The sequence below is a fragment of the Nyctereutes procyonoides genome, unplaced genomic scaffold (assembly GCF_905146905.1).
Source record: "Nyctereutes procyonoides isolate TBG_1078 unplaced genomic scaffold, NYPRO_anot_genome, whole genome shotgun sequence".
NCBI lineage: Eukaryota > Metazoa > Chordata > Mammalia > Carnivora > Canidae > Nyctereutes > Nyctereutes procyonoides.
This window is the reverse complement of record NW_026575133.1, coordinates 44,769,481-44,793,185: the sequence shown is the minus strand read 5'-3', so window position 1 is coordinate 44,793,185 and position 23,705 is coordinate 44,769,481. Positions and strand designations below refer to the sequence as shown.

The 23,705-nt window shown below is 42.5% G+C and overlaps 2 protein-coding genes across 9 annotated transcripts in view; both read right to left on the bottom strand.

Annotated features, from left to right (window-relative positions):
* Window positions 1-10,974: 10,974 nt before the first annotated feature.
* Window positions 10,975-11,763, bottom strand: LOC129523379 (small cysteine and glycine repeat-containing protein 7-like). Its single transcript, XM_055346240.1, has one exon. The coding sequence runs from the start codon at window positions 11,684-11,686 to the stop codon at window positions 11,354-11,356; it is 333 nt and encodes a 110-aa protein (XP_055202215.1). The 5' UTR covers window positions 11,687-11,763; the 3' UTR covers window positions 10,975-11,353.
* Window positions 11,764-15,353: 3,590 nt separating this feature from the next.
* Window positions 15,354-23,705, bottom strand: part of LOC129523378 (thiamine transporter 2-like) — a 47,625-nt gene continuing 39,273 nt past the window's right edge. For all 8 annotated transcript variants that reach the window (XM_055346232.1, XM_055346233.1, XM_055346231.1 and 5 more), the window contains one exon: window positions 15,354-21,173. In XM_055346232.1, coding sequence (XP_055202207.1) covers window positions 20,997-21,173 — 177 coding nt within the window. In that variant the 3' untranslated portion in view covers window positions 15,354-20,996. The remainder of the gene's footprint in view (window positions 21,174-23,705) is intronic.

The window sequence follows — 23,705 nt, the reverse complement described above, 5'->3', positions numbered from 1 at the left end:
AGTGGAGATAAGGCACAGATGCCCACGGACGCAGCTCAAAGCTCTGGCGGCCTGATGCTGGGATGCTGAGGGTGGCTCCCAGGGAAGGAGAGGGCAGGGTGGCTCCCCATGCTCAGGAAGTGAAAACCCTCTTCAGATTTCCTTCCATTAGCAAAACCAGGTACTAACACAGGTCTTTGTAAAAACAAAGCTTAACATGAACATACAAAAAGCTGGGATACCTGTGCCCAAGGATTTCTGCCCTCAACTCTGCTCCCAGGCTGGGCACTCAGTTCTCAGCTGTCCCTGCTTCCCCTGGGTCCCCCAGCTGTGGGCCTAGAGGGGGTGCTGCCTGGATTAGCCCTCACATGTTCCCATCTCCAGTCCTTACCTTTTTTTTTTTTTTATTTACTTATGATAGTCGAGAGAGAGAGAGAGAGAGAGAGGCAGAGACATAGGCAGAGGGAGAAGCAGGCTCCATGCACCGGGAGCCCGACGTGGGATTCGATCCCGGGTCTCCAGGATCGCGCCCCGGGCCAAAGACAGGCGCCAAACCGCTGCGCCACCCAGGGATCCCTACCCAAGCCCTTAGATGGGAGAGAAGCCTTTCCTGTGATAGATGGTCCCTCTCAGTTTTCCTAATTCTCCTTCTCCCACATTAACTCCGAATCACCTTTTTTTATTCTCATACCTCTAAGGAAATCGACTGATAAAAGTTACTCTGGTTCTTACACTGCGTCTTCAAATCTTTGCATGCATTTCTCACCAGACTGACAGCCTGTGGATTGGTCTTGTGATGTCCTCAGAGTTACTGCCTCATAACACAAGGATCATTCAACCACCATTTGTTAAATTGCATATGCTGCTCCCCCCAAGTTTATTGGATGGAAAATATTAATGTGCTTTAAAGCAGGAGTTCATGAACCCTTTTAAACAACAACAGGTGAATTTTGGAGGTTAGAGAATTGGGGAGAAATGTGTATGAGCTGAAGGCACGGAGGAAATGCTTGCTCTTATATATTTCCCAGGATAGTTATTTAAGCACTTTTATTGTTCTATCTTCACTCTGGCACAAGAAAGAAAAGCTACCAAAAATTTACAGGACATGAATATGTTCCAAAATAAAGTATCAACCGGAAATGAATAGGCTATTTTATTTATTTTTTTAAAAAAGATTTTTATTTATTCATGAGAGGCACACAGAGAGAGGCAGAGACATAGGCAGAGAGAAGCAGGCTTCTTGTGGGGAGCCCGAGGCAGGACTCAATCCCAGGATCCCAGGGTCACGCTCTGAGCCAAAGACAGACGCTCAACCGCTGAGCCACCCAGGTGCCCCTGAATAGGCTATTTTATACAGAGTTTTTCCTAGAACTGGAGTGATAGATGCAGGCATGATTGAGAAGTTTGTACAACTGAGGCACGGTACCACACCACTCCATTTTCTCTTTCTTTCTTTCTTCTTCTTTCTTTCTTTCTTTCTTTCTTTCTTTCTTTTGATTTTATTTGAGAGTAAGTGAGCAAGAGAGAAAGAGAGAGAGAGAGAGAATGATCAGGGGAGGAGCAGAAGGAGAAGGAGAAGCAGACACCCCACTAAGCAGGTAGCCCGATGCGGGACTCGATCCTGGGACTCTGGGATCATGACCTGAGCTGAAGGCAGGTACCTAACTGAGCCACACAGATCCCCCTCCATTATCTTTCTGCTCTGAAAAGTAGGACATAGTTGCATTCATAAAGAACTCATCTTTAAGACTTTTTAAAATCCAACTATAATTAATGTACAGTGTTATGTTAATTTCAGGTGTATAATATAGTGATTCATTACTCAGTGCTCATCATAATAAATGTCCTCTTGATCCTCTTCACCTATTTCCCCCACCTCCCTACTCCCTTCCCCCCAGTAACCACCAGTTTGTTCTATAAAGTTGGGAGTAGGTTTTTATGCTTGTCTCTTTTTTGATTTGTTTGTTTGCTTTGTTTCTTAAATTCCACATATGAGTGAAATCATATGGTATTTGTTTTCTTCTGACTTATTTCACTTAGCGCTATACACTCTAGATCCAACCATGTTGTTGCAAATGGCAAGAGTTCATTTTTTATGGCTGAGTAATATTCCATTGCGTGTATATACCACATCTTCCTTATCCATTCTGTCGATGGACACTTGGGTTGCTTTCATATCTTGGCTATTATAAAAAAAATGCTGCAATAAGCATAGGGGTGCACATATCTTTTTAAATTAGTGTTTTTGTAACTACTTGGGTAAATACCCAGTAGTAGAATTACTGTCAGGTACTTCTATTTTTAATTTTTTAAGGAATATTCATACTGTTGTCCCCAGTGGCTGCATCAGTGCATCCCCACCAACAGTGTGCGAGGGTTCCTTTTTCTCCACATCCTTGTCAACACTTATTATTTCTTGTGTTCTTGACTTTAGCCATTCTGACAGGTGGTATCTCACTGTAGTTTTGATTTGCACCATCATCAGGATGGGTGATGTTGAGCATCTTTGCTTGTGTCTGTAAGTCTTCTTTGGAAAATTGTCTATTCATATTATCTGCCCATTTTTTTTAAAACTGGATTATTTGCTTTTTGGGGGATTGAGTTGTATAAGTTCTTAATATATTTTGAATATTAACCTCATATTGGATACATCATTTGCAAATATCTTCTTCCATTCAGCAGGTTGTCCTTTTGTTTTATGGAGAGTTTCTTTCTCTGTGCAGAAGCTTTTTATCTTACTGTAGTCCTGATAGCTTAAATTTGTTTTTGTTTCCTTTGTGAAAAGAGACATACCTGGAAAAATACTCCTATGGCTGACATCAAAGAGATTTCAGCCTATGTTTTTTTTTTTTCTAGGACTTTTATGATTTCATGTCTCACATTTAGGTCTTTAATGCATTTTGGATTTGCTGTTGTATATGGTGTAGGAAGTGGTCCAATTCCATTCTTTTGCATGTAAATGTCCAGTTTTCCCAACACTATTTGTTGAAGAGACTGTTTTTTTCAATTGTATATTCTTGTCTCTTTTGTTATAGACTAATTGGTCATAAAAGTGTTCATTTTTTCCTGGAGTCTATTCTGTTCTATTGATCTATAGGTTTGTTTTGTGCCAGGACCATACTGTTTTGATTACTATAGCTTTGTAGTATATCTTGAAATCTAGGATTGTGATACATCAAGTTTTGCTCCCTTTTTTTTTTTCAAGATTGGTTTGTCCATTTGGTGTCTTTTTTGGTTCTTTAGAAATTTTAAGATTTTTTCTTCTAGTTCTGTAAAAAATACTGTTGGTATTTTGATAGGGATTGCATCGAATCTGTTGACTGCTTTGGGTAGGATGGACATCTTAACAGTGTTGGCCCTTCCAACTCACGAACATGAAATATCTCTTCCATTTGCTTGTATCATCTTTAGTTTCTTTCATCAATTTTATAGTGTTCAGAGTACAGGTCTTTACTTCTTTGGTTAAATTTTAAGACTTCTTTAACAATAACTGAAAAGTAACCAGAAGAGAGCCCTGTGTTAAAGACCTGAGCCATAACATTATTCCAAAATCCTTCAACTCAGGGTCATGCAAGGGTCTGAGAGGACACCCAAGCTTGACTCATTTGTATGCCACTTGAACTGTCCTAGGATGGCTGATAAAAGCACTTTCATATTCCACAACAGCCAACAGAACCTGACCAGCGGCCTGCACCGATTGCCTTTACTATTTACCCTTAACAGGAAAGAGTGATCTGAACAGGAATGGCCAATTAGAAGCAACCATTTCAAATCAGCATTCCATGGCAGACTGATCCATGATCACTAGGGGCCGAGCAACTGTTGAAAATATGCCTTTAGGTTTGTCTTTCTTTGTTTTTTAAAAATATTTTATTTATTTATTTGGGAGAGAGAGCAAGAGCAAGAGCACAAATGCAGGGGAGGAGTGAAGGGAGAGGGAGAAGCAGACTCCCTGCTGAGCAGGGAGCCCGATGGCGGGGCTCCATCTCAGGACTCTGGGATCATGACCTGAGCTGAAGGCAGATGCTTAACTTGCTAAGCCACCCAGGCACCCTAGGTTTGTCTTTCTTTTTAAATGGGCTGATGAGAGCAGAAGCCTCCTTGAGTTTGGCACATGGCTTGGGAATGTTGTGCTCAGGATATGCTTCTATCATCTTGTAATAACCCCTGATAACACTAGATCCCTTCTCCTCTGAATCAGAGTCTCCTCCTAACTGATGTTACAGGATGAAGAAACACCCAAGGAACTCTGCCTTGGGATGATAAAACAGTATGACCTGAGATCACCTTTCCCATTAATTCTCCAAATATTCCCTTCTGTCTAAAAGGATGCTTCACCACTTAGTAAATGGATATAAATGGAGTAGGAATGAAAAAATATTGTCCTGGGATGATATGACCAAGAATGTAAAAGTATCCAAGTGGAATTTTGACCCATTCAGACATCTACTGAAAAAAAGTTATCAAAAAACTCTCCAAAAAAACCCGCCACAGAAAACAAACAAAAAATTGGGATTTCATAGTTACTTCCTGTCCTATTTTTAAAATGGCCTTAAAAAGACAAGTAAAAGATAAATTTAGCAAAGTTTACAAGTCAGAAGGACCCATTAAGGAAGTGCACAAAAGGCCATGTGAGATTCAACTGTGGATATTTGCATCAACAACAACAGGGAAGTGGCCTTGAGTCCTGGGTTAATACTCTTCCCTAGAGTTGGTATATAAGGGGGTCCCCCAGCAGAAGGTGGCATCAGACCCCCCTCGACCTCTCCTGATCACCCTCCTCTCCTGTCCTGAATCCTCTCTACTGACACCATGGGGTGCTGTGGCTGTGGAGGCTGCGGTGGCTGCAGCAGTGGCTGCGGAGGCTGCGGAGGCTGCGGTGGCTGCGGGGGCTGCGGGGGCTGCGGGGGCAGCTGTACCACCTGCAGGTGCTACCGGGTGGGCTGCTGCTCGTCCTGCTGCCCCTGCTGCTGCGGCTGCTGTGGGGGCTGCTGCAGTGTCCCCGTGGTCTGCTGCTGCCGCCGCTCCTGCGGGTGCAGCTCGTGTGGGTGCAGCTCGTGTGGGTGCGGCTGCGGGAAGGGCTGCTGCCAGCAGAAGTGCTGTCAGCAGACGTGCTGCTGCAAGAAGCAGTGCTGCTGCTAGGTGGGCCACCTGTCCTCTGTTCCTGCACAGGAGATACTGGGAATTTCCTCTACTCCACTCACCTGCCCTACCTGTCATCCTCTGGTATTCTGAGACTTAGCCTCTTGGGCCGACTTGGCTCCTGGTTTAGGTTCCTCTTTTTTTCTGTTTTGGGTGTTCTCAATTTTCCTATCTGAAAATTTCCAATCAAATAAGAAACAGCAAAAATAAAGCCATGAAAACCACCTCGTTCTCAAAGAAGACCTGACATCACAAAGCTCTATCAGATAGGATCACAATTATTATTCTTTTGATGTGTGTGATTATATCCTTCCCATGTACGTGCTTTTATGTCTGCTCCTTTTTCATCTTGTATTCCTATTTGTCCATAGCTCTTTTCTAAAATTTCTACTAAAATAAAAACATTTATCATTAAAAGTCTCTCTTTGCCTTTATTTTGATTTTTATCATATCCCACCTCCTGGAACATCTTAATCTCACTTAAACATCCCTTGGAAGATGGGCAGTGAGAGCAGAACAAGGCAAGGACCATGAGAATAGAGCTTTCCTGCCACTGCTGTCCATGTGCTCCAGCTCCCAACACCACTGGGACACTTGAAAGAATGCTTTATCTACAACTTGAATTCTATTTTGAAATGACAGTTTCAGTTACAGAGAAACAAGTGTCCTTAATTCATTAAAAATTCTGTCTTATTCACAAAGAGCCAATTCAAACAAATTTTCAGAAATACATCTGCTACCAAAATATGGATGGCTAACGTTTGCTTTAGATTCCCATCTATCGAGGCCAATTACTCTTTGCATCGGGGGCAGAGTTCCACCCCTGCAGTGCAAGCTCTTTCATTTTTTTCCCCTATAAGCTCAGCCAGAAGTGTACATTTAGACTTTTGGTATTATTAGTTTAGCTTTCTATCTCCCTAACTACAAAAAGCAATGCAATCAGGTTGTGCTAAGTGGGTCGGCATGGGGTCCATCTTCATTCTCTTCTCTCGATATTAATTTGACCTCAGTGGAGGTATTGTTGAAGCTCAAGCTTTCTTTTGATTTCACTTCAGATCTTTTTTTTTTTTAAGGCAGGGAGGGTCAGGGCGAGAGAAAGAGAGAGAGAATCTCAAGCAGAGTCCACATGGGGCTCCATCTCACAACCCTGGGATCATGACCTGAGCCCAATCAACAGTCGGATGCTTAACCAACTGAACCACCCAGATGCCCCTCAAATCTTCCTTAATAACTTGAACTGTGATGTATGTTTTTCAATTTTATTTCCAGTGTTTTATACTCGTGAGCTTAGAGGGGGCCCTGAGTGGTCATCTAATCTGTGTCCCTTTGCCAGACAGCGGTAGTCTGTTCTTGATAGGAAAACAGTTTTGTGAGCAAGATCTGTTTCTTTGGCATCTAGAGGAAACTAGAATTCAGTTAATCCTTGATAGCCATCATTCACTTGGAAGATACAAATGGAAATACAAATGATATTTTATGATTCAGATCATGCATAGTATTTAGAAAGATTTTAATATTCCAGAAGAGTCCATTTTCTGTTGACAAATGTTCCCTGAGAAACCTCTAGATATAAAGACAGGTCTAAAGTGCTGAAGCCAGTTCAAAGATGGAATAGATTTTGCCTTGGAGAGTCTTTGGGTGGGGCGGGTCATGGACAAAGAATTATAATCCAAGGCCAAGTGTGACACTTGCTGCAGGGGTCTCCATCAGAGGTGGGGAGGTAGTTCTTGAAAACATCCATAATAGCCACTGAATCTTATGGCTTCTTGTTCCCTGTGGACTCCTCAGTGTACATTGTCACGTTTAGTCTATTCTGAACCAGAGCCAGAGGGTGGCAGAGGTTATTGTCACTGCAATGGGAAGGTCGGCAATTATTGTCTTTGTATTAACTTCCCTCATCTTTTGCCACAAGGCACATGTTTCTCAGATGGACGAAGTACTGAAAACAACAAGATGGGTCACACTTTAAGGAAAAGATTTCCGTAGTTCAGTTGAGCTCAGGAAATATTTTCATTTCTCAATCTGATATTTTTCTGTTTTCAAATCCTGATAGGCCCCGCCTATATATTTCCCAATTATCCAGATAACCTAGATGAAGACCCATATTGACACTCAGATTACAGAGGGGAACATTCAAGAACTGAGATAAGATGCAGAATGTGTGCATGCAGAGTGCTCTTCCCATGCTTTCCAGTCCCTGGTACCAAGGCCTCATGCGTGGATCCTGTCCTCTTTCCTTGTGAACTTTGTGATAGCTTCATGCAGTGGATATTAGTGTGGGCCATGCTCAGGAGGAAGAGAGAGCTGAGTGTGTCAAGGAAAACAAGGAACCACATTGCATGCATGTGCCACATCGTGGATACAACAGCAGCACGTTTCTTTCATTTAAGCATCAGGGATGACTTGTCACACAGATTCACCTAAGACACAACATCCCTTTAGGCTTGTGGCTCAGGATCCTCATAAACACGTGTATTGTTGATGCTCATCGGGTATGCCCCAAAGAGTGTATTCATTTGCCAGGGCTGCCATAACGAAGTACCATAGACTGGGTGGATTAACCAACGGGAACTTATTTTCTCACAATTCTGGAGGCTGCCAAGTCCAAGATTAGGTCCAAGTTCCTTGGCTTAAAGTCCAAGATGAAAGTGGCAACAGGTTTGGTTTGCAGCCTTTCTCTTTGGCTTGCAGATGACTGACCGCCGTCTTGCTCTGTCTTCACCTGGTCTTCCCTCTCTATACGTCTGTGTCCTAATTTTCTCTTTTTATACGAAGACCAGTCCTATTTGTTTAGGACCCAACTTAAGGACCTTTAACTTAATTACCTCTTTAAAGATCCTATCTCCAAATACAGTCACATTCTGAGGTACTGGGAGTTAAGACTTGAACATCTGAATTTTGGGGAGATGCAATTCAGTCCATAATAAAAGGGTAACAAAACATAGAGAAGTCTTATGCTTTATCTTTCATTTATGTGGTTTGCTAGTGACCTATGTTTAATATAATATAGTCTTTGCTTTTTTTTTGACAGTAGCCATAACTGATTTATACTTACCTTCTTTTCTTTTTTTTTCAAGTATTTAATCAGTTTATTTTAAAAAAATTTTTATTGAAGTTCAATTTGCCAACATATAGCATAACATCCAGTGCTCATCCCACCAATTGCCCTCCTCATTGCCCATTACCCAGTCACCCCAACCCCCCGCCCACTTCCCCTTCCACTACCCCTTGTTCATTTCCCAGAGTTAGGTGTCTCTCATGTTTTGTCACTTTCACTGATATTTTCACTCATTTTCTCTCCTTTCCCTTTATTCCCTTTCACTAATTTTTATATTCCCCAAATGAATGAGACCATATAATGTCTGTCCTTCTCCGATTGACTTACTTCACTCAGCATAATACCCTCCAGTTCCATCCACGTTGAAGCAAATGGTGGGTATTTGTCGTTTCTAATGGCTGAGTAATATTCCATTGTATACATAGACCACAGCTTCTTTATCCATTCATCTGTCGATGGACACCGAGGCTCCTTCCACAGTTTGGCTACTGTGGACATTGCTGCTAGAAACATCGGGGTGCAGGTGTCCCGGCGTTTCATTGCATCTGAATCTTTGGGGTAAATCCCCAGCAGTGCAATTGCTGGGTCGTAGGGCAGGTCTATTTTTAACTCTTTGAGGAACCTCCACACAGTTTTCCAGAGTGGCTGCACCAGTTCACATTCCCACCAACAGTGCAGGAGGGTTCCCCTTTCTCCACATCCTCTCCAACATTTGTCTTACCGTCTTTTCTATATCAAATTGTCACCTAACAAAGGAATCGTGTCTCACTGTCCCTCATAGGACCCAGCACAATGTTTAGCAAATAAACATTCAGTAACTGTCACTGTTTCACCCTGTTGCCTGGGTCCTTCTTTCACAAATTGATGTCAATACTGAGTAACAACAACTAAGCCAATACTGACAGCCTCCATCTTCCACCTACACTGCCTGAAAACACACTCACATTTCTACTGAGTGGGATGGAGAGATCAGGAGCCTAGGAAGTGTTACATTTTTGATGTTAGGAAGGCCAGGCATCCCAGAATTCTACCTGTCAACCTTGTCTTGTGGAAAACCTGCCTCAGGGAGTCCTCAGTGAGGAAAAGTTGGGTAAGATAGATGGATGGGACTCTCCCCTGCTGAGAATAGCTATGTAATAGGAAGTGGTTCTAAATGTGAAGCCTGGCAGGAGAAGTGTGAGTCAGAGATTGGAGACCATCCTAGAAGCTGAGAATAATTAAGGGGTTCTGGGTAGCCAGAGGACACTAGAGACTCAGCACTTTTGGATGTGGAAAAGGAAACAGAAAGAGAGATGTGTGTGTATCAACTTAGAGTTTGAGGATGCTCATCTCAGACCCCCTCCGCAAACTCTATTTTCTGAGTCCCAAGGGGGAAAGAAGATTATCCTTGCAGGGGCTCCCTTTGGGGGTCTTAATTGACATGGCTACTCAACTCATGTTTCCTTTGGTGATTTTATTGCATTTGGTCACTTAAATCTATGGAAGCATCTATGTTTGTCAGAGTGACAAGGAAGTACCCTATGTGGACTTGTGTTGGAGCAAGAATATCCTTCTCCTGGGAGACAGATCCCAGGGGTTTCACTTCCATCAGGCTCAGCTTCCACCAGACTTATCTGGGAGCCCCTGTTTCCCTTCTCTCTCAGCTCACTGCTAAACCAACTATGATGGATCAAGAATCTGGAAGTTACACAGAAAAAGACCAGGGAGCACTAGGGAAATTAACAGAAGAGGTGTTCAGGGACACATTTTATCCTGTGTGTGGAGTGAACTCCTTTGGACAATGCTGAGGGAGTGGTATGAAAGTTGCCCAGGAAAAAAAAAAGGTTGCCCAGTTTGATTATTTTAAATCTAATGCTCATTTTCTGACATCTGAAAGCCTATTATGTAGTTTGTAGTGGCTGACAGACAGACTTCCATGGTGTCTACCATGACTCCAGTAACACTTCTGGAAGAGCTGCAGAGGAGAGTATGGATGCTTCGTGAAGTGAGGGTTGAATGGAAAACACTCACGGACTACAGAGCTAATGGGAAAAGAGATGTGAGAGACCAGGGCTTCCATTGCCTTTTGGAGTAATTCTCAGAATGAGGCCATGACAGTCAAGCTCAACATGCAGTAGAAAAAGACCCTAGGAGTAGACAAAAAAGTGACCATCATAAATGATAAGCCTCAAAAGTGACCATGACCTTAAGTGGTCAAGTGCCTATGCAGGATCTGTATGAATATTTGCACACTCAGATTTCTGTTGCTAAGAGTCCATCAGGGAGAGATTTGGGAAGAGTTTAGTTTATGACATTTAGCTGCTAGGATTGAGGATGTGCCCCTGAATTCTTTGCTTCTTGATAGACCCACAGTGGATTAACCACTTGCTAATCCATCTATATCTATCGTAAACAATGTATCTAGCTTTCAATTCATTGCTGTCATCACATATATACTATCTGCTTCATCTGTTGAGATTGAAATGTATTGTTCCCCAGGGATAGACAGTTTAGAGACTGGCAAGAAAAAAAGAAATGGGTCTTAAAACTTCTGCTTTATGAAAGGGAAATCCGTTTCTCAAGCTGCTTTGAAGTGTGGCAGAACGCATACAGGACACTGTGTAATTTATGATAATGCTAAGTGAAATGTCTTACCAACTTCTGTAGAAAGTGACTGCAATGGAAAAATCTCCATTTAGTTCTAAACTAGGTAAAATGGTTTCAACAGTACCACCAGGGGCACTGATGAGGCCTATAAATTAGAAACTAATAAAAGAATTGCACAACTTAAAAAAAAAAAGAAATGGGTCTTTGAGGCTGATTTAGCATAATTTATTATGCTTTGCATTTACAGAGATGACAATACAGTCGTAACAATGGGACATAAATAAACACAAAGTTAAAGGCATTTCAGGAAGGTAAGAAGACATTAGCTGCCTCGATACACTTTTATCAAGGACAAGGTTTGAATGGTAATTGACAGAGGAGACTGAACATTTATTACTTTGGTTGGTATTTATTCAATGCAGGCAGGATGATGGAAACCACAGAAATGTGAGATTGCTATGGGTTGGTGACAAGGCTCAGGTCATGCTTGAGACTTTAAAGTCAGAAAGGAACAGATAGAAAGGAAGGAGGAAGTATTCACCTACAGCATGGTTACCTGCAGCACCTCCCCAGAGGCCAAGCACTTGCTTAGGAGCAGCACTGCTTCTTGCAGCAGCACTTCTGCTGGCAGCAGCCCTTCCCGCAGCCGCACCCACACGAGCTGCACCCACACGAGCTGCACCCACAGGAGCGGTGGCAGCAGCAGACCACGGGGACACTGCAGCAGCCCCCACAGCAGCCGCAGCAGCAGGGGCAGCAGGACGAGCAGCAGCCCACCCGGTAGCACCTGCAGGTGGTACAGCTGCCCCCGCAGCCACCGCAGCCCCCGCAGCCCCCGCAGCCTCCGCAGCCACCGCAGCCTCCGCAGCCACCGCAGCCACTGCTGCAGCCACCGCAGCCTCCACAGCCACAGCACCCCATGGTGTCAGTAGAGAGGACTCAGGAAGGAGTAGAGAGAAGGGAGACTCAGGGAGTGAGAGAGGTCTGATGCCACCTTCTGCTGGGGGCCCCTTATATACCAGCTCTGGGGGTAGCAGCAGGAAGACACATGACCACTTCCTTGTTGCTATTCGGCTCTATTTATGGGGGAGAATCACATCGTCTCTTATTTGCCTCCCTTTTAGATATCTTTGTCTTCATCACATGTTTATTTTTTGAATAAAGCCTATATTCTAGTTTAACTTTGAAAAAACTGAAAATTCTAGGGAATCATTCTGGGAACCGGGAGCATGGTGAGGCTTTGGACAGGAATGGGCAGACAATCCATCTTTCCAGGATGCCTGTGTCTGTGGGGCTTGCAGACTATACCCTGAGCCAGGTGATCTGTGAGCTTTCAGGGAGTTGGCACAGTGAAGGCTGAGGTATAGTCCCTGACCTCAAAGAGATGCAAAAGGAAGTAACACTGGGAGCTGGGGATGTGAAATTGGCAACAGGTTCAAAGGTCACCTTGAAGGCCAGATGCCATCATTGCAATTGTTGACCAAGCTGGAAAGTTCTACTCCCTACCTCTTCATGTGAAGCATACCATTGTTCTTTCCCACCTCCAGGTCGTAATGACTATTTTAAAAACAGAAATAAATCCTCATAAGAGTCTTCGTTTTCATGATGTAATTCTTGCTATATTTTGCTTTGGATGAGGAATTAATTTTGTCTTTGAGTAAATAATACTGGTTGATGTCTGAGAGATACCCTCTTGCTAAGTAGCCTGACCTAGGCAATCTTGAGAGCAGGGTGGGATTCTCGAGGAGTGCAGGTGCTGAGGCCAGAGATGCAAGGAGAGGCCCCACGTCAGGAGAAAACCAGTGTGAAATGTGGTGAGGTGTGCAGCTGTGGTCCTGGTGGGATTTGAGGGCTAGTGACCGACCAACAAGGAGGCTATGTAAACATAAGACAAGCAAAACAAGAGCACAGGTGGGCTCTTCATCACGTGGAGCTGTGGGAGGAGCACTCTGGCCTCTCAGGGAGCTCTGATCTTCCTGGAGATCATTGGTGGCCAACAGATTCCCAGAACTACAACTTGTAACTTGCTTGCTGCCCAGAGCCTATTTTCCCAATCTGGCGAGGTTGTTCTTCAGGAATCTGAGTGAGGGGAAATGCTCTAAGGTCCCTGAAGGCATGTTGGCATTGTTATTCATGATCCCAAACTATTTTTGTGGTGTTTGGACCAAAGCATACGTTTCAACCAGCCGGGGGTGCTTGGACTGGGGTTGGGGGTGCAGTGGAGCGAGAGATAGAGAATAGGTTTGAGAGGTTTCAAAGAGGCACAGTCAACAGAATTCAGTGGACATCAGCTATGCGGCTGAGAGAAACAGGATTCAAAGCTGACATCTTAATGGGTTGTCAACTGGATGGAGAAGGCACAGTGGAGGAATGTGGGGTTGGTGATTGGGCTGGAGAGATTATGCGCTGAGCCTGGAACATGGAGGACATGGCAGGTGCCTTGGGACGGCTGTGGGAAGAGGATGGAGGGTGAGTTGGCTGTCTTGGATTTGGAGTGTAGAGGAGGGTCTAAACTGGAGGAAGGGGGATCCCTGGGTGGCGCAGCGGTTTGGCGCCTGCCTTTGGCCCAGGGCGCCATCCTGGAGACCCGGGATCCAGTCCCACGTTGGGCTCCCGGTGCATGGAGCCTGCTTCTCCCTCTGCCTGTCTCTCTCTCTCTCTCTCTCTCTCTCTATCATAAATAAATTTTAAAAAAATTAAAAAAATAAAATAAATAAACTGGAGGAAGGAATCCAGGAAACGCAGATGAGGACTGAGGCCCTGGGTGCGGATGTGAGCTACGAAGGGAGAGGGAGTGGCGGGCGAGAGCGGAGAATCAGGTCAAGATTTTCAACAGACAACTTTCAGGGTTGAGGAAAAGAGGGTCATTTGGTTTAAAAATAGTCCACATCTCTTTGGAAGTACAGCTGTGAACATGCAACCTCGCAAGAACGAAAATGGCCCATTTAAGAGGTGGAAGCTACGCGACAGTAATAGATGCGAAAACAATTGGAAAGAAATGGTTTGTTCAATTCGATTATTCATATGGACTCTACCTCTCAGAAGTTTCTGTTAGAAGCAAGGTGCTTGGGGATCCCTGGGTGGCGCAGTGGTTTGGCGCCTGCCTTTGGCCCAGGGCGCGATCCTGGAGACCCGGGATCGAATCCCACGTCGGGCTCCCTGCATGGAGCCTGCTTCTCCCTCTGCCTGTGTCTCTGCCTCTCTCTCTCTCTCTCTGTGACTATCATAAATAAATAAAGAAAAAAATATTAAAAAAAAAAGAAGCAAGGTGCTTTCAGCTGAATCTATGGACAGAAACCCATCGAGGAGAAGCAGAAAAGTTGCCGGCGGTCATCGAGTGCTTTCTTAGCTCTGACTCTCAAAGGTCATCTACGCTTCTGGGGGAAATGAAGACCCCTCCAAAATGTTAGCATCTCTTGGTTTGCCTCCAAAATGACTTTAAGAAGGGAAGCTAAAATTAGCAAATGTATTGGGTTAAATATCACCCATGAGACTGTAAACAAGGAATAGCCCTGGCTGAGCTAATTGTGGAAAGTGCACTGTGGCAGCAATGAGGAAGAGCTCAGGTCATGTGTCCTGGGTCCCTCGCTCCATCACCATCCTCCTCATGATGGTATATAAGGGGTCCCCCAGTGGAAGGCGGCATCAGACCCCCCCTCGACCTCTCCTGATCGCCCTCCTCACCTGTCCTGAGTCCTCTCTACTGACACCATGGGGTGCTGTGGCTGTGGAGGCTGCGGTGGCTGCAGCAGCGGCTGCGGAGGCTGCGGAGGCTGCGGTGGCTGCGGAGGCTGTGGTAGCTGCGGAGGCTGCGGAGGCTGCGGTGGCTGTGGCAGCTGTACCACCTGCAGGTGCTACCGTGTCAACTGCTGCCCCTGCTGTTCTGGCTGCTGTGGCTGCTGCTGCAGTGTCCCCGTGGTCTGCTGCTGCCACCGCTCCTGTGGGTGCAGCTCGTGTGGGTGCAGCTCGTGTGGGTGCGGCTGCGGGAAGGGCTGCTGCCAGCAGAAGTGCTGCCAGCAGACGTGCTGCTGCAAGAAGCAGTGCTGCTCCTAGGCGGCCGGTGTGCAGGTGTGCTGATGCCCATTCAGGTGGTAAGACTTCCTCCTTCCCATTGCTCTTCCTCCACCTGATGGTCCGGAAAACACCCTTTTCCTGTCTTTATCTCCTGCCCAAAGTCCTTCCATCAGGAGACTCCCTGAACTAATAGAAACCATCTAATGGAAAAAATACTTATGCAGCCGAGCACCAGGGTAATTGTGCCAATTGCTGATGAAATCATGATTCTGAATACTTTGATGGAAATATCCCCTGCCTTTCTTTCACTTCTGCCTTTTCCCACCTTTCCTTGTCATCATGCATAGTTTTTCCCCCTTTTCCTTCCTCGTCATTACATAATACTGCCTAGATTTCCTAATAAAATAAAAACTACAAGTCTATGAAAAGTGTTCTTTTTGTCTTTGTTGTGTTTGGGTGCGTGGAATCCTGGTTTGTTCTGAAACTTGAGAGTGAATTTTTCTTTGTACGAAGTTTTTAAAAAAATCCTTGCAGCAGCAGCAGGTTCAAGGTGGTATAATAGGCCTGGCCAGGACTCTGGGGATCACCGTCCCCACATACAGTGAAATGTCACTCTCCTCCCAGCCCCCTCCCCCCTTTCAGCCCAGTGTGCCCACCCCCGGGAGGTACAGTCCCTGTGTATTGATGAAAGGACAGGGCTCTTCAGCGGCAGCCCCTCAAGCTCTCCACGGACATTCCCATCGGGACCCAAAATACAAAATTTAATGGTGGGTCTGAGACCCTTTAGGCTTTCCATGGGGTCTCCTTTGCTGACATATTCATTCTCTTTCTTCTCCTCTTTCTGTTTTTTGGTGTATGCAGTTTTCTTCTTACAACTGTTTCAGTACAGCGTGACGTTCAATAACAGGCATTTGAAATGTTTCTACATAAAATGCATTAGGTTGCCATAAATTTTGCCAGTGCCTCTGTCTTCTCAACTACCTTCAGCAGAAGTAATAAATACGAAGAAGCCCAGGGGAAAGGGAGTTTTCAATGCTTATTTAAGGGAGGATGTCGCTTCTTCCACTGCTTCAATTTTGTTCACAAAAGGGATAATCTCTTCTTTTCTTCTTCCTTCCCTATTCCTTCTTTTCCAGTTTCTTTTTTTTCTTTCCCTTCCTCTCCCCTCCTTGTCCTTTCTTTTCCTTTTTTCTTTTTCTAATTATTTTCTACAGCTTTCTCCCACTGTGGAGATTCTGCTGTTTTATTAGCGGTAGAGACCTTAGGCCGAGGAGATTTGGGATCACGATGGTTCAGTATTTTTACACATGGATGCATTTGTGCAAAAAGTGGAGGGAGGAAGGTATGGCACATAACATGTTCCAATAAAATAAATTAACCACATAGCTGGGCTCAAAAACAAGATAAATATCTCTGTGGACCAAAACACAGAACAGAAATGCAGAACGCAAGGCAGTAGCAGTGGCCTTGCTGGGGTCTGGGTCCAGAAGTGGGCTATAGGCATGTGGAGAGTGGGAATATGATCCCGGAGATCAGAGATTCCATGCAGAGAGGGGATGATATAGCCAGGCTTGCTTTTGAGATTTGGTATCAAGGTGAGGCCTCCTTTGTCTTGAAAAATTCTATGACTCTCTCTTGCCTGGAGCTCTGGCCTATAGATTGGAGCCTACCAGAGACATATGCACATAGTCTCAAGATCACAAATTGACTTAAACCATCTATAGGCATGAGAATGATCTATGACATCTAATTACACTATGGGCTGGGGCATGAGTGTGGGGCAGGAATACATAACTGCAAAACTTCTAGACAGGTAGAAGCCAAGGTGAGGGCTGAGGTAAGAAGAGGGAGTGAGAGAAATGAATATGAAAATAAAACACCTCTCACTTAAAGCAAGTTAGCAAAGTTTCAAAAACTCTTTGTAGTAGGAAGCCTCTAACATGGCTCCCCAAATCCCTGCCTTCTGGTGCTCACGCTCTGGTGAAATCACCTTCTCTGGAGTATGCGCTAGATCTAGTGACTAATGAAGAGAATACCACAAAGGTGACAGGATGCCACATTCTTGATTAGGTTACAAAAATCTGTGACTTCCATTTTCAAGCCAGTTTTTGTTTTCTTGGCTTGTGCACTTTGATGAAGCAAGCTGACACGTTGGAGGGGCCCACATGGCCAGGAACTGAGAGCAGTCTCCAATCAACAGCTAGCAAGGACTTGAAGCCTTCTGCTCAGTAGCCATGAGGAACTGAATCCTTCCAACAATTACATGAAATTGGGAATGCATCATGCCCCAGTCAATGCCCTGCCTCCTTGAGATGGTAACAGTCCAGTCAACACCTTGAATGCCTGTAAGAGCTAAGGTGTGTCCAGATTTCTGACTCAGAAACTGTGGGATAATAAATGTGTGGCGTTTTAAGGAACAAGGGTTGGGGTAATTTGTTATACAACACTAAATAACTAACACATATTTGAAAACATCGAATGTTACGAAAGGGCAGCAAAATAAACTTGGAACATAAATTCACTTCAGATGAAATTGACTTTATAGAACTAACTGTATCTTTCAAGTAATATTTTTTGCATCCTTAAAACAACAAATAAGAGAATGACTTCCATTAAAAAAAAGAAGGATTTATAGTGAAACTGCAGGTAAAAACAAAATAAGAATAGGTTGATATAAAAATCCTGGGAATAAAAAAATATATAAATTGAAATAAAAACTCAAGCAACAAAATAAAACACCATCAAAGAGAGAATATGTGAATTGCAAGATAGATATCAGGTGTTCACTTAGCACACAACAGAGAGAGACAGAGTCCCAGAATAGAAGCTGAAGTAGTTTGTCTTAACATGATATCTAATCTGAAAAATTTCTTTTTGAAGATTTCCCAATGGGGCTGCCTCATATGCCCAAGGATTTCTTTCTACTACCATCAAAGTTATTATTCACTTTGGACTTAAATTCCAGATATCTCTAGATGGATTAAACTTCAGGCAACCTTTACTCTACAGAAAACACTGGACTCCAAATTACCATGAAACAATGGTAGCGTGTTCCACTACGACTGTTCCTGAATATCGAGTTGCTTCAATTAATTAGAACGTGTTTGCTCATACAGATCAAGTAAGAGTTTAGTAAACAGTTCATTTATTTCTTTTCTAGGGATACCAAGTAGCCAACACCACATGTCTCTGTGAGTTAGACTATTCTGACGGCTGCTTTAGCTCCATTGTCCATTATGGTAACCATATCCATCTTGTCTTTAGCAACTAAGTGCCTCCTGGTGGCCCATGCCACACTAGGATCCCAAGATCTCCATTGTGTTTAAGTATCTCAGTTCATTGGTAACTATTCGCACTTAAATTATTGACCTACAGAGCAAAGCAACCACAGCGTTCTTCTAGAACGCTGGGCTGCTCTCACAAATGTATTCTCACAGTTATGTTAAAAGATGCATCTTCTGGATCCTCTCAAGCTGAGTGAACAAATCCACATGATGAATCTACTCTAACATTGTAATTTCCCTTTTTTTTTAAAATTTTTTTTCTTTTTTTTTTTTTTTTAATTTCCCTTTTTGAATACTTTCCTCTGTAGCATACCAAGGCAGTTCTGGCATTTCAAGTTATTTAGTGTAGACCAACTGTGGCCTGGTGTTTCAGCTAACCAACCAAACTGGCAGCCCATATCAACAAATTTTGCTTGATCCAACTTTATGTTCCTTCTATCATGATCCCAACAATCTTAAGATCCACTCCCACACATATTATCTAGATTTCTGTCTATAAAAACTGGGAGAATCATGTAGCTCATTTGGAGTTTAATGCATCTCCACACATTTTGTAGTTTATCTTTTGGTCTAGTTCTAGGTTTAGAAGCAAAGATGGGTGGTAGGAGTGGGTCTGATGAGACTGAGCAATGCCTTGCTACCTCAGTGGATGCCATTACAGGACTTACATATTAGGCTAGGGTGGAAGGGCTGCTTCTAATGGCAAAGACTTGGCAGATCTAGGGCTTAGATGTTCCCAGCTTTATTGAAATCGGACCATATGTCTCCTCCATTCCAGTTTTCAGGATTCCATTCATTTCCAGTGAATGTCCTTACTTTATCAGAAGACACCTCGCAAGGTTAGGAGTTCATTTTGCTTTGTAAATCAGCCAATCGAAGAGTGAGACATTGGGTTTGGTTATCAGAAATCTCAGCTCTGTGGCTGTAGGAGATAAGGGTTTATTTCAGGGAAGATATTAGAGCTTTCAGGTCATGAATGCAGCGCTTGAGCTGGGAATTTGAAATCCTGAGCTCATTCTCTTTTCTCCCTTATTGTCTTCAGTTCTGTCAGGAGCAACCAGCCAATTCCATTATTCTCTTTAGTTTAACTAAAATAGTCTAAGTTGACAAATACACAGCAATTTTGAACCTTACTTTCTATAGGTATTTGTCCTAGGTTGAATATTATATCTCCCCACTCCCTAAATTAATATTAATCTAGAACTTATAAATATGACTTTATTAGGGTTGACCCTAAATCCAATATGATTGATCTCCTTATGCTAAGAGGGGGACTTTGGACATAGAGACACAGACACATAAGGAGAATATCATGTGACAACAAAGGAACAGATTGGAGTGATGTGTCTACAAGCCAAATGGTAAGAATTGCCAGCAACTGCTAAAAGCTAGGAAGAGGCAAGGAAGGATCTTCTCTAGACCAAGTATTCAGAGAGAAAGTATGGCCCTAACAACACCTTGATCTCTAGCCTCCAGAACTGTGAAAAAAGAAGTTGTTTAAAGTGACTCAGTTTGTGGTAATTTGTTATAAGAACATTAAGAAACTAATATAGTATTTGATTAAGAGTGTCCAATCGTGATACTTGTGTGTCTAAAACCACATCATGCCATGATTACTAGTGCCTTCTTTATGACTGGAAACAGATTCATAGTGGCTTTAAATCTAACTAGATCAGATAACCAGTTCCAGAAACTTCAGAAAAGTTTCATTGCTCTTATAAATCTGTCCTCTACAACCACTAACTTGGTACTGAAATCTGTATCAATCAAGATTCAACCTGAGAAACAGAACCAGTGGAGAGATATATTTAAAAAAACAAAAACACTTCAAGGAGTTGGCTTACTTGATTGTGGGGACTGGGGTGGCCAAATGCAAAATTCATAGGGCAGGCTATCAGAATGGGTAGACTAGAACCATTAGGCATGTCCTCATCCAGATTATCTCGGGTAGTCTCTCTCTCTCTCCCTGTCTTTTTTTTTTTTTTTAAATTCATGAGAGACACACACACACAGAGAGGCAGAGACATAGGCAGAGGGAGAAGCAGGCTCCATGCAGGGAGCCTGATGTGGGACTCGATCCCGGGACTCTGGAATCACGCCCTGAGCCAAAGGCAGATGCTCAACCGCCGAGGCACGCAGGCATCCCAAGGGTAATCTCCCTTAAAGTCAACCGTGAACTTTGATCATATCTGCAAAATACATCACAGCAATACCTCGATTAGTACTTGTTTGAATAAATAAGGGACTTGGCTTAGTCACATTGACACAGAAGACTCACAAATTGCAACAAACTTATAAACTAGTTTGAAAAGAATTGAAATCTTGACATTATCCAGTCTTTTCGTGTAGGATCATGGAAAAGTTTAATAAATTTTTTTTCCTTAATTTTTTGGCCCATTTTGTAGGAATTAAAAGATTTCCCCCATTCTAACTTTTTTTTTTTTGGTAGTATACGAGTTTAATAATAATGGTCATCACATGTTGATCATTTACTATGTATGCATCAGGCCTGCACTAGAAATTTCTTTATCTACTCCCCAAGTCAAAACAAATCACACTTTTATGAGGTTGGGGACAGACAGCCAATATATATATCATTCACTCTATGATATTTCATGTTTTTGTTCTTGGATGGTCCCATTTGTTGATTTCCATGTCGTTTTGCAGTGGACTTGAAAGTGTTAAAACAGTATTTAGGATCCCAGTTGCTCACTGAGGCCATAAAGATGGCTGGTCTCAACTTGTTGACTTCGGTTTTTGGTTGTTCTCAGTTTACCAGCCCGTAGCTGAGGTTTTGATGTGGTGTCGATGATAATCCTTCTCTTTTATGGTATCTTAATCTAGGACAAACAATTAAAATGCTGTGAAGTGTAGCACCATATATTTTTAGAATCATCCATCCTTTGAGTCCATGGTAAGTAGGAGAGATCAGGCTAAAACTGTGTTGTTACTGTGTTTGCATTAGAAATTGAGTCTTCTCGTTCGCTTGGATTCTGACCAGTAGTAGACCTACAGTGTTCCTTTCTGCATTTGGCTGAACAGATTATGTAAATGCTTCTCATTAGGAAAATTCCAGCAATAACAGAAAAATAACTCCCATAAATTAAAAACTGAAAAAGAAAAAGAAAAAGAAAAAGAAATCAATGAATGACATTAAAATGGACATTTAACAATAAAGGTCGGTAGGGACGCTTTACTGCTAGCTGGGAGATCTTAAAGAGGTCACGGATTCTCTTTCAGCCTCATTTTCTCAATTGTAAAATGAGGATAATAACAATATTTACACATTTGTTGTGAGGATTAAATGTGTTATTACACATAAGGTATATAGAACAGTACCTACATAGTAGAATTCAATCAATGTTAACTGTGTTTGTAGTTTTGAAACTCTCCATTAATATAGACTATATATAGACTTCCTTCTTGCTTTCCTTCTTTTTTCATATTCGCATTTAGTATATGAAATTGAGAGTTTTTTTTCTTAGAATCTGACATGCTTGATGGAATTTCTATCCAAAAATAACAGTAATAAAAAGAAAGAATACAGTATTTCTATCCAAAATATTGAAATGATATTAATACTGGAAATTAGAACTCATATATGTTCTTAATGAGTAAGTTGAACATTCAACCATTTTTAATGATTTTCCTTAGACATACATATCAAGAGGTCTTGATAATGCTTTATCTTTAAAAAATTTGTAGTAACTTTTAAATTTTTCATTTGCTTGGTATGAATTTTCCCTCCCCCCTCCAAACTTCACATGTCTTTATAATTTTAAATGTGTCTTCTGTAAATAGACTATGGTTGCAACCCTTTAAGAATCTAGCCTGAAAATACTTTTTTGTTATTTTTATCTTTGTCCTGGTTTATTTAGCTTTGAATTGCTTAATTTTTATTTTTGGAAAATTATAAACATTCACAAAAGTGGATAGGACAGTATCCAAACGCCCACTAATCCCATGACCTGGTTTCATCAATCACCAGCAGCAGCCACTCTTGGTTCCCTAAGGCCCCAATCGCTTTCCCTTCCCCCTCACAGATTAATTTGAATCCAGTATCACAGGATTGTAATAAAAATTTCAGTTTGTATCTTAAAAAAAGAAGGATGTGCAAAAGCGTAACCACAAATCATGAAGACACCTAAAAAATTAACAATTGCTTAGTATCGTCTAGTCAGTACTCAAGTTTCTCTGCTTGTCTCTTAATATTTTTAGCTTCTAGGTATGAATCAGGATTCAAATAAGATCCACACATTGTGATTGATTGCTGAATTTCTCAGGACACTATCGATCTTTTAAAAAATGATCTTTGTTGAAAAACTGTAATTTCCCAGATGCAGGTGTTTTTTGGTGGTAATCCTGGATGTCATGTAATGAGTTCTGCTTCCCCTATTTCCTGTAAATTGGCAGTTCAACCTATGAGCTAATTTGTTATTTTAGTGACAACTCACATATTTGTATTTTTTGCCACCATACTTTCCTTATTTTTTATGTTCCTTAATTTTCTCCTCCTTTCTTGAGCTCCTTCATGTAACTATTTTTCCATATACCATGTTTTATTCCTCTCTTCTGCATAAAAATTGCATAATCTAGTTCTAATTTTTTTCATGGTTCCACTTGAAATATTGACTCTTAAACAAGCAAAGCATTGGTGTATAAAGGTGATGGTGGTGGGAATTGTCTGCCTTGGACACAGGCAGTAAGTAGAGAGACCTATATGTAGAGAGTTTTAAGACTATAATAAAACTGATTAAAAGCCTGTGGCATCTCATTATTGTTATGCTGCAGCAATTTAAACAATGCTGTGATGAAATCCGCCTCCCTGCCAGGTGGACTGCCACCCTCCTTGGTGTGCCACCTTAGGAGTCTAATCAATAATCAGCAGCATGAAGATCCTTAGTTTTGAACATCTTCTATTGATATATACTATTGTTGCCTGGTACTTGAGGCATCTTTTTTTTTAAATTTTTATTTATTTATGATAGTCACAGAGAGAAAGAGAGAGGCAGAGACACAGGCAGAGGGAGAAGCAGGCTCCATGCACCGGGAGCCCGACGTGGGATTCGATCCTGGGTCTCCAGGATGGCGCCCTGAGCCAAAGGCAGGCGCCAAACCGCTGTGCCACCCAGGGATCCCTTGAGGCATCTTTTTAAAGACTCCTCAAGATATAGAATATAAGTGTTATTTTTATTTATTTATTTTTTAAAGATTCTATTCATTTATTCATGAGAGACATGGAGAGAGAGGCAGAGACACAGGTAGAAGGAGAAGCAGGCTCCTCTCAAGGAGCCCAATGTGGGACTCGATCCCTGGTCTCCAGATCATGACCTGAGCCAAAGGCAGACGCTCAACCACTGAGCCACCCAGGTGCCCCTATTTTTTATTTTTAAAGATTTTATTTATTGATTTTAGAGGTGGGGGAGGGGCAGAGGGAAGAAGGAGAGAGAGAATCTCAAGCAGACTCCCCCAACAGGGGACTTGATCCCAGGACCCGGAGGTGAAATCAAGAGTTGGATGCTTAACCGAATGAGCCACCCAGGCGCCCCTATTATTCTTTTATTTATTTATATTTTTTTCTGTTGTAGAAAAACATATAAGACCTTTATTAAATAAGTTTAGCTTTAAACACATGATTATTT

Bases quoted from the DNA above. Each gene is read 5' to 3' on its own strand.
- LOC129523379 (XM_055346240.1), bottom strand. From the start codon at position 11,686: ATGGGGTGCTGTGGCTGTGGAGGCTGCGGTGGCTGCAGCAGTGGCTGC.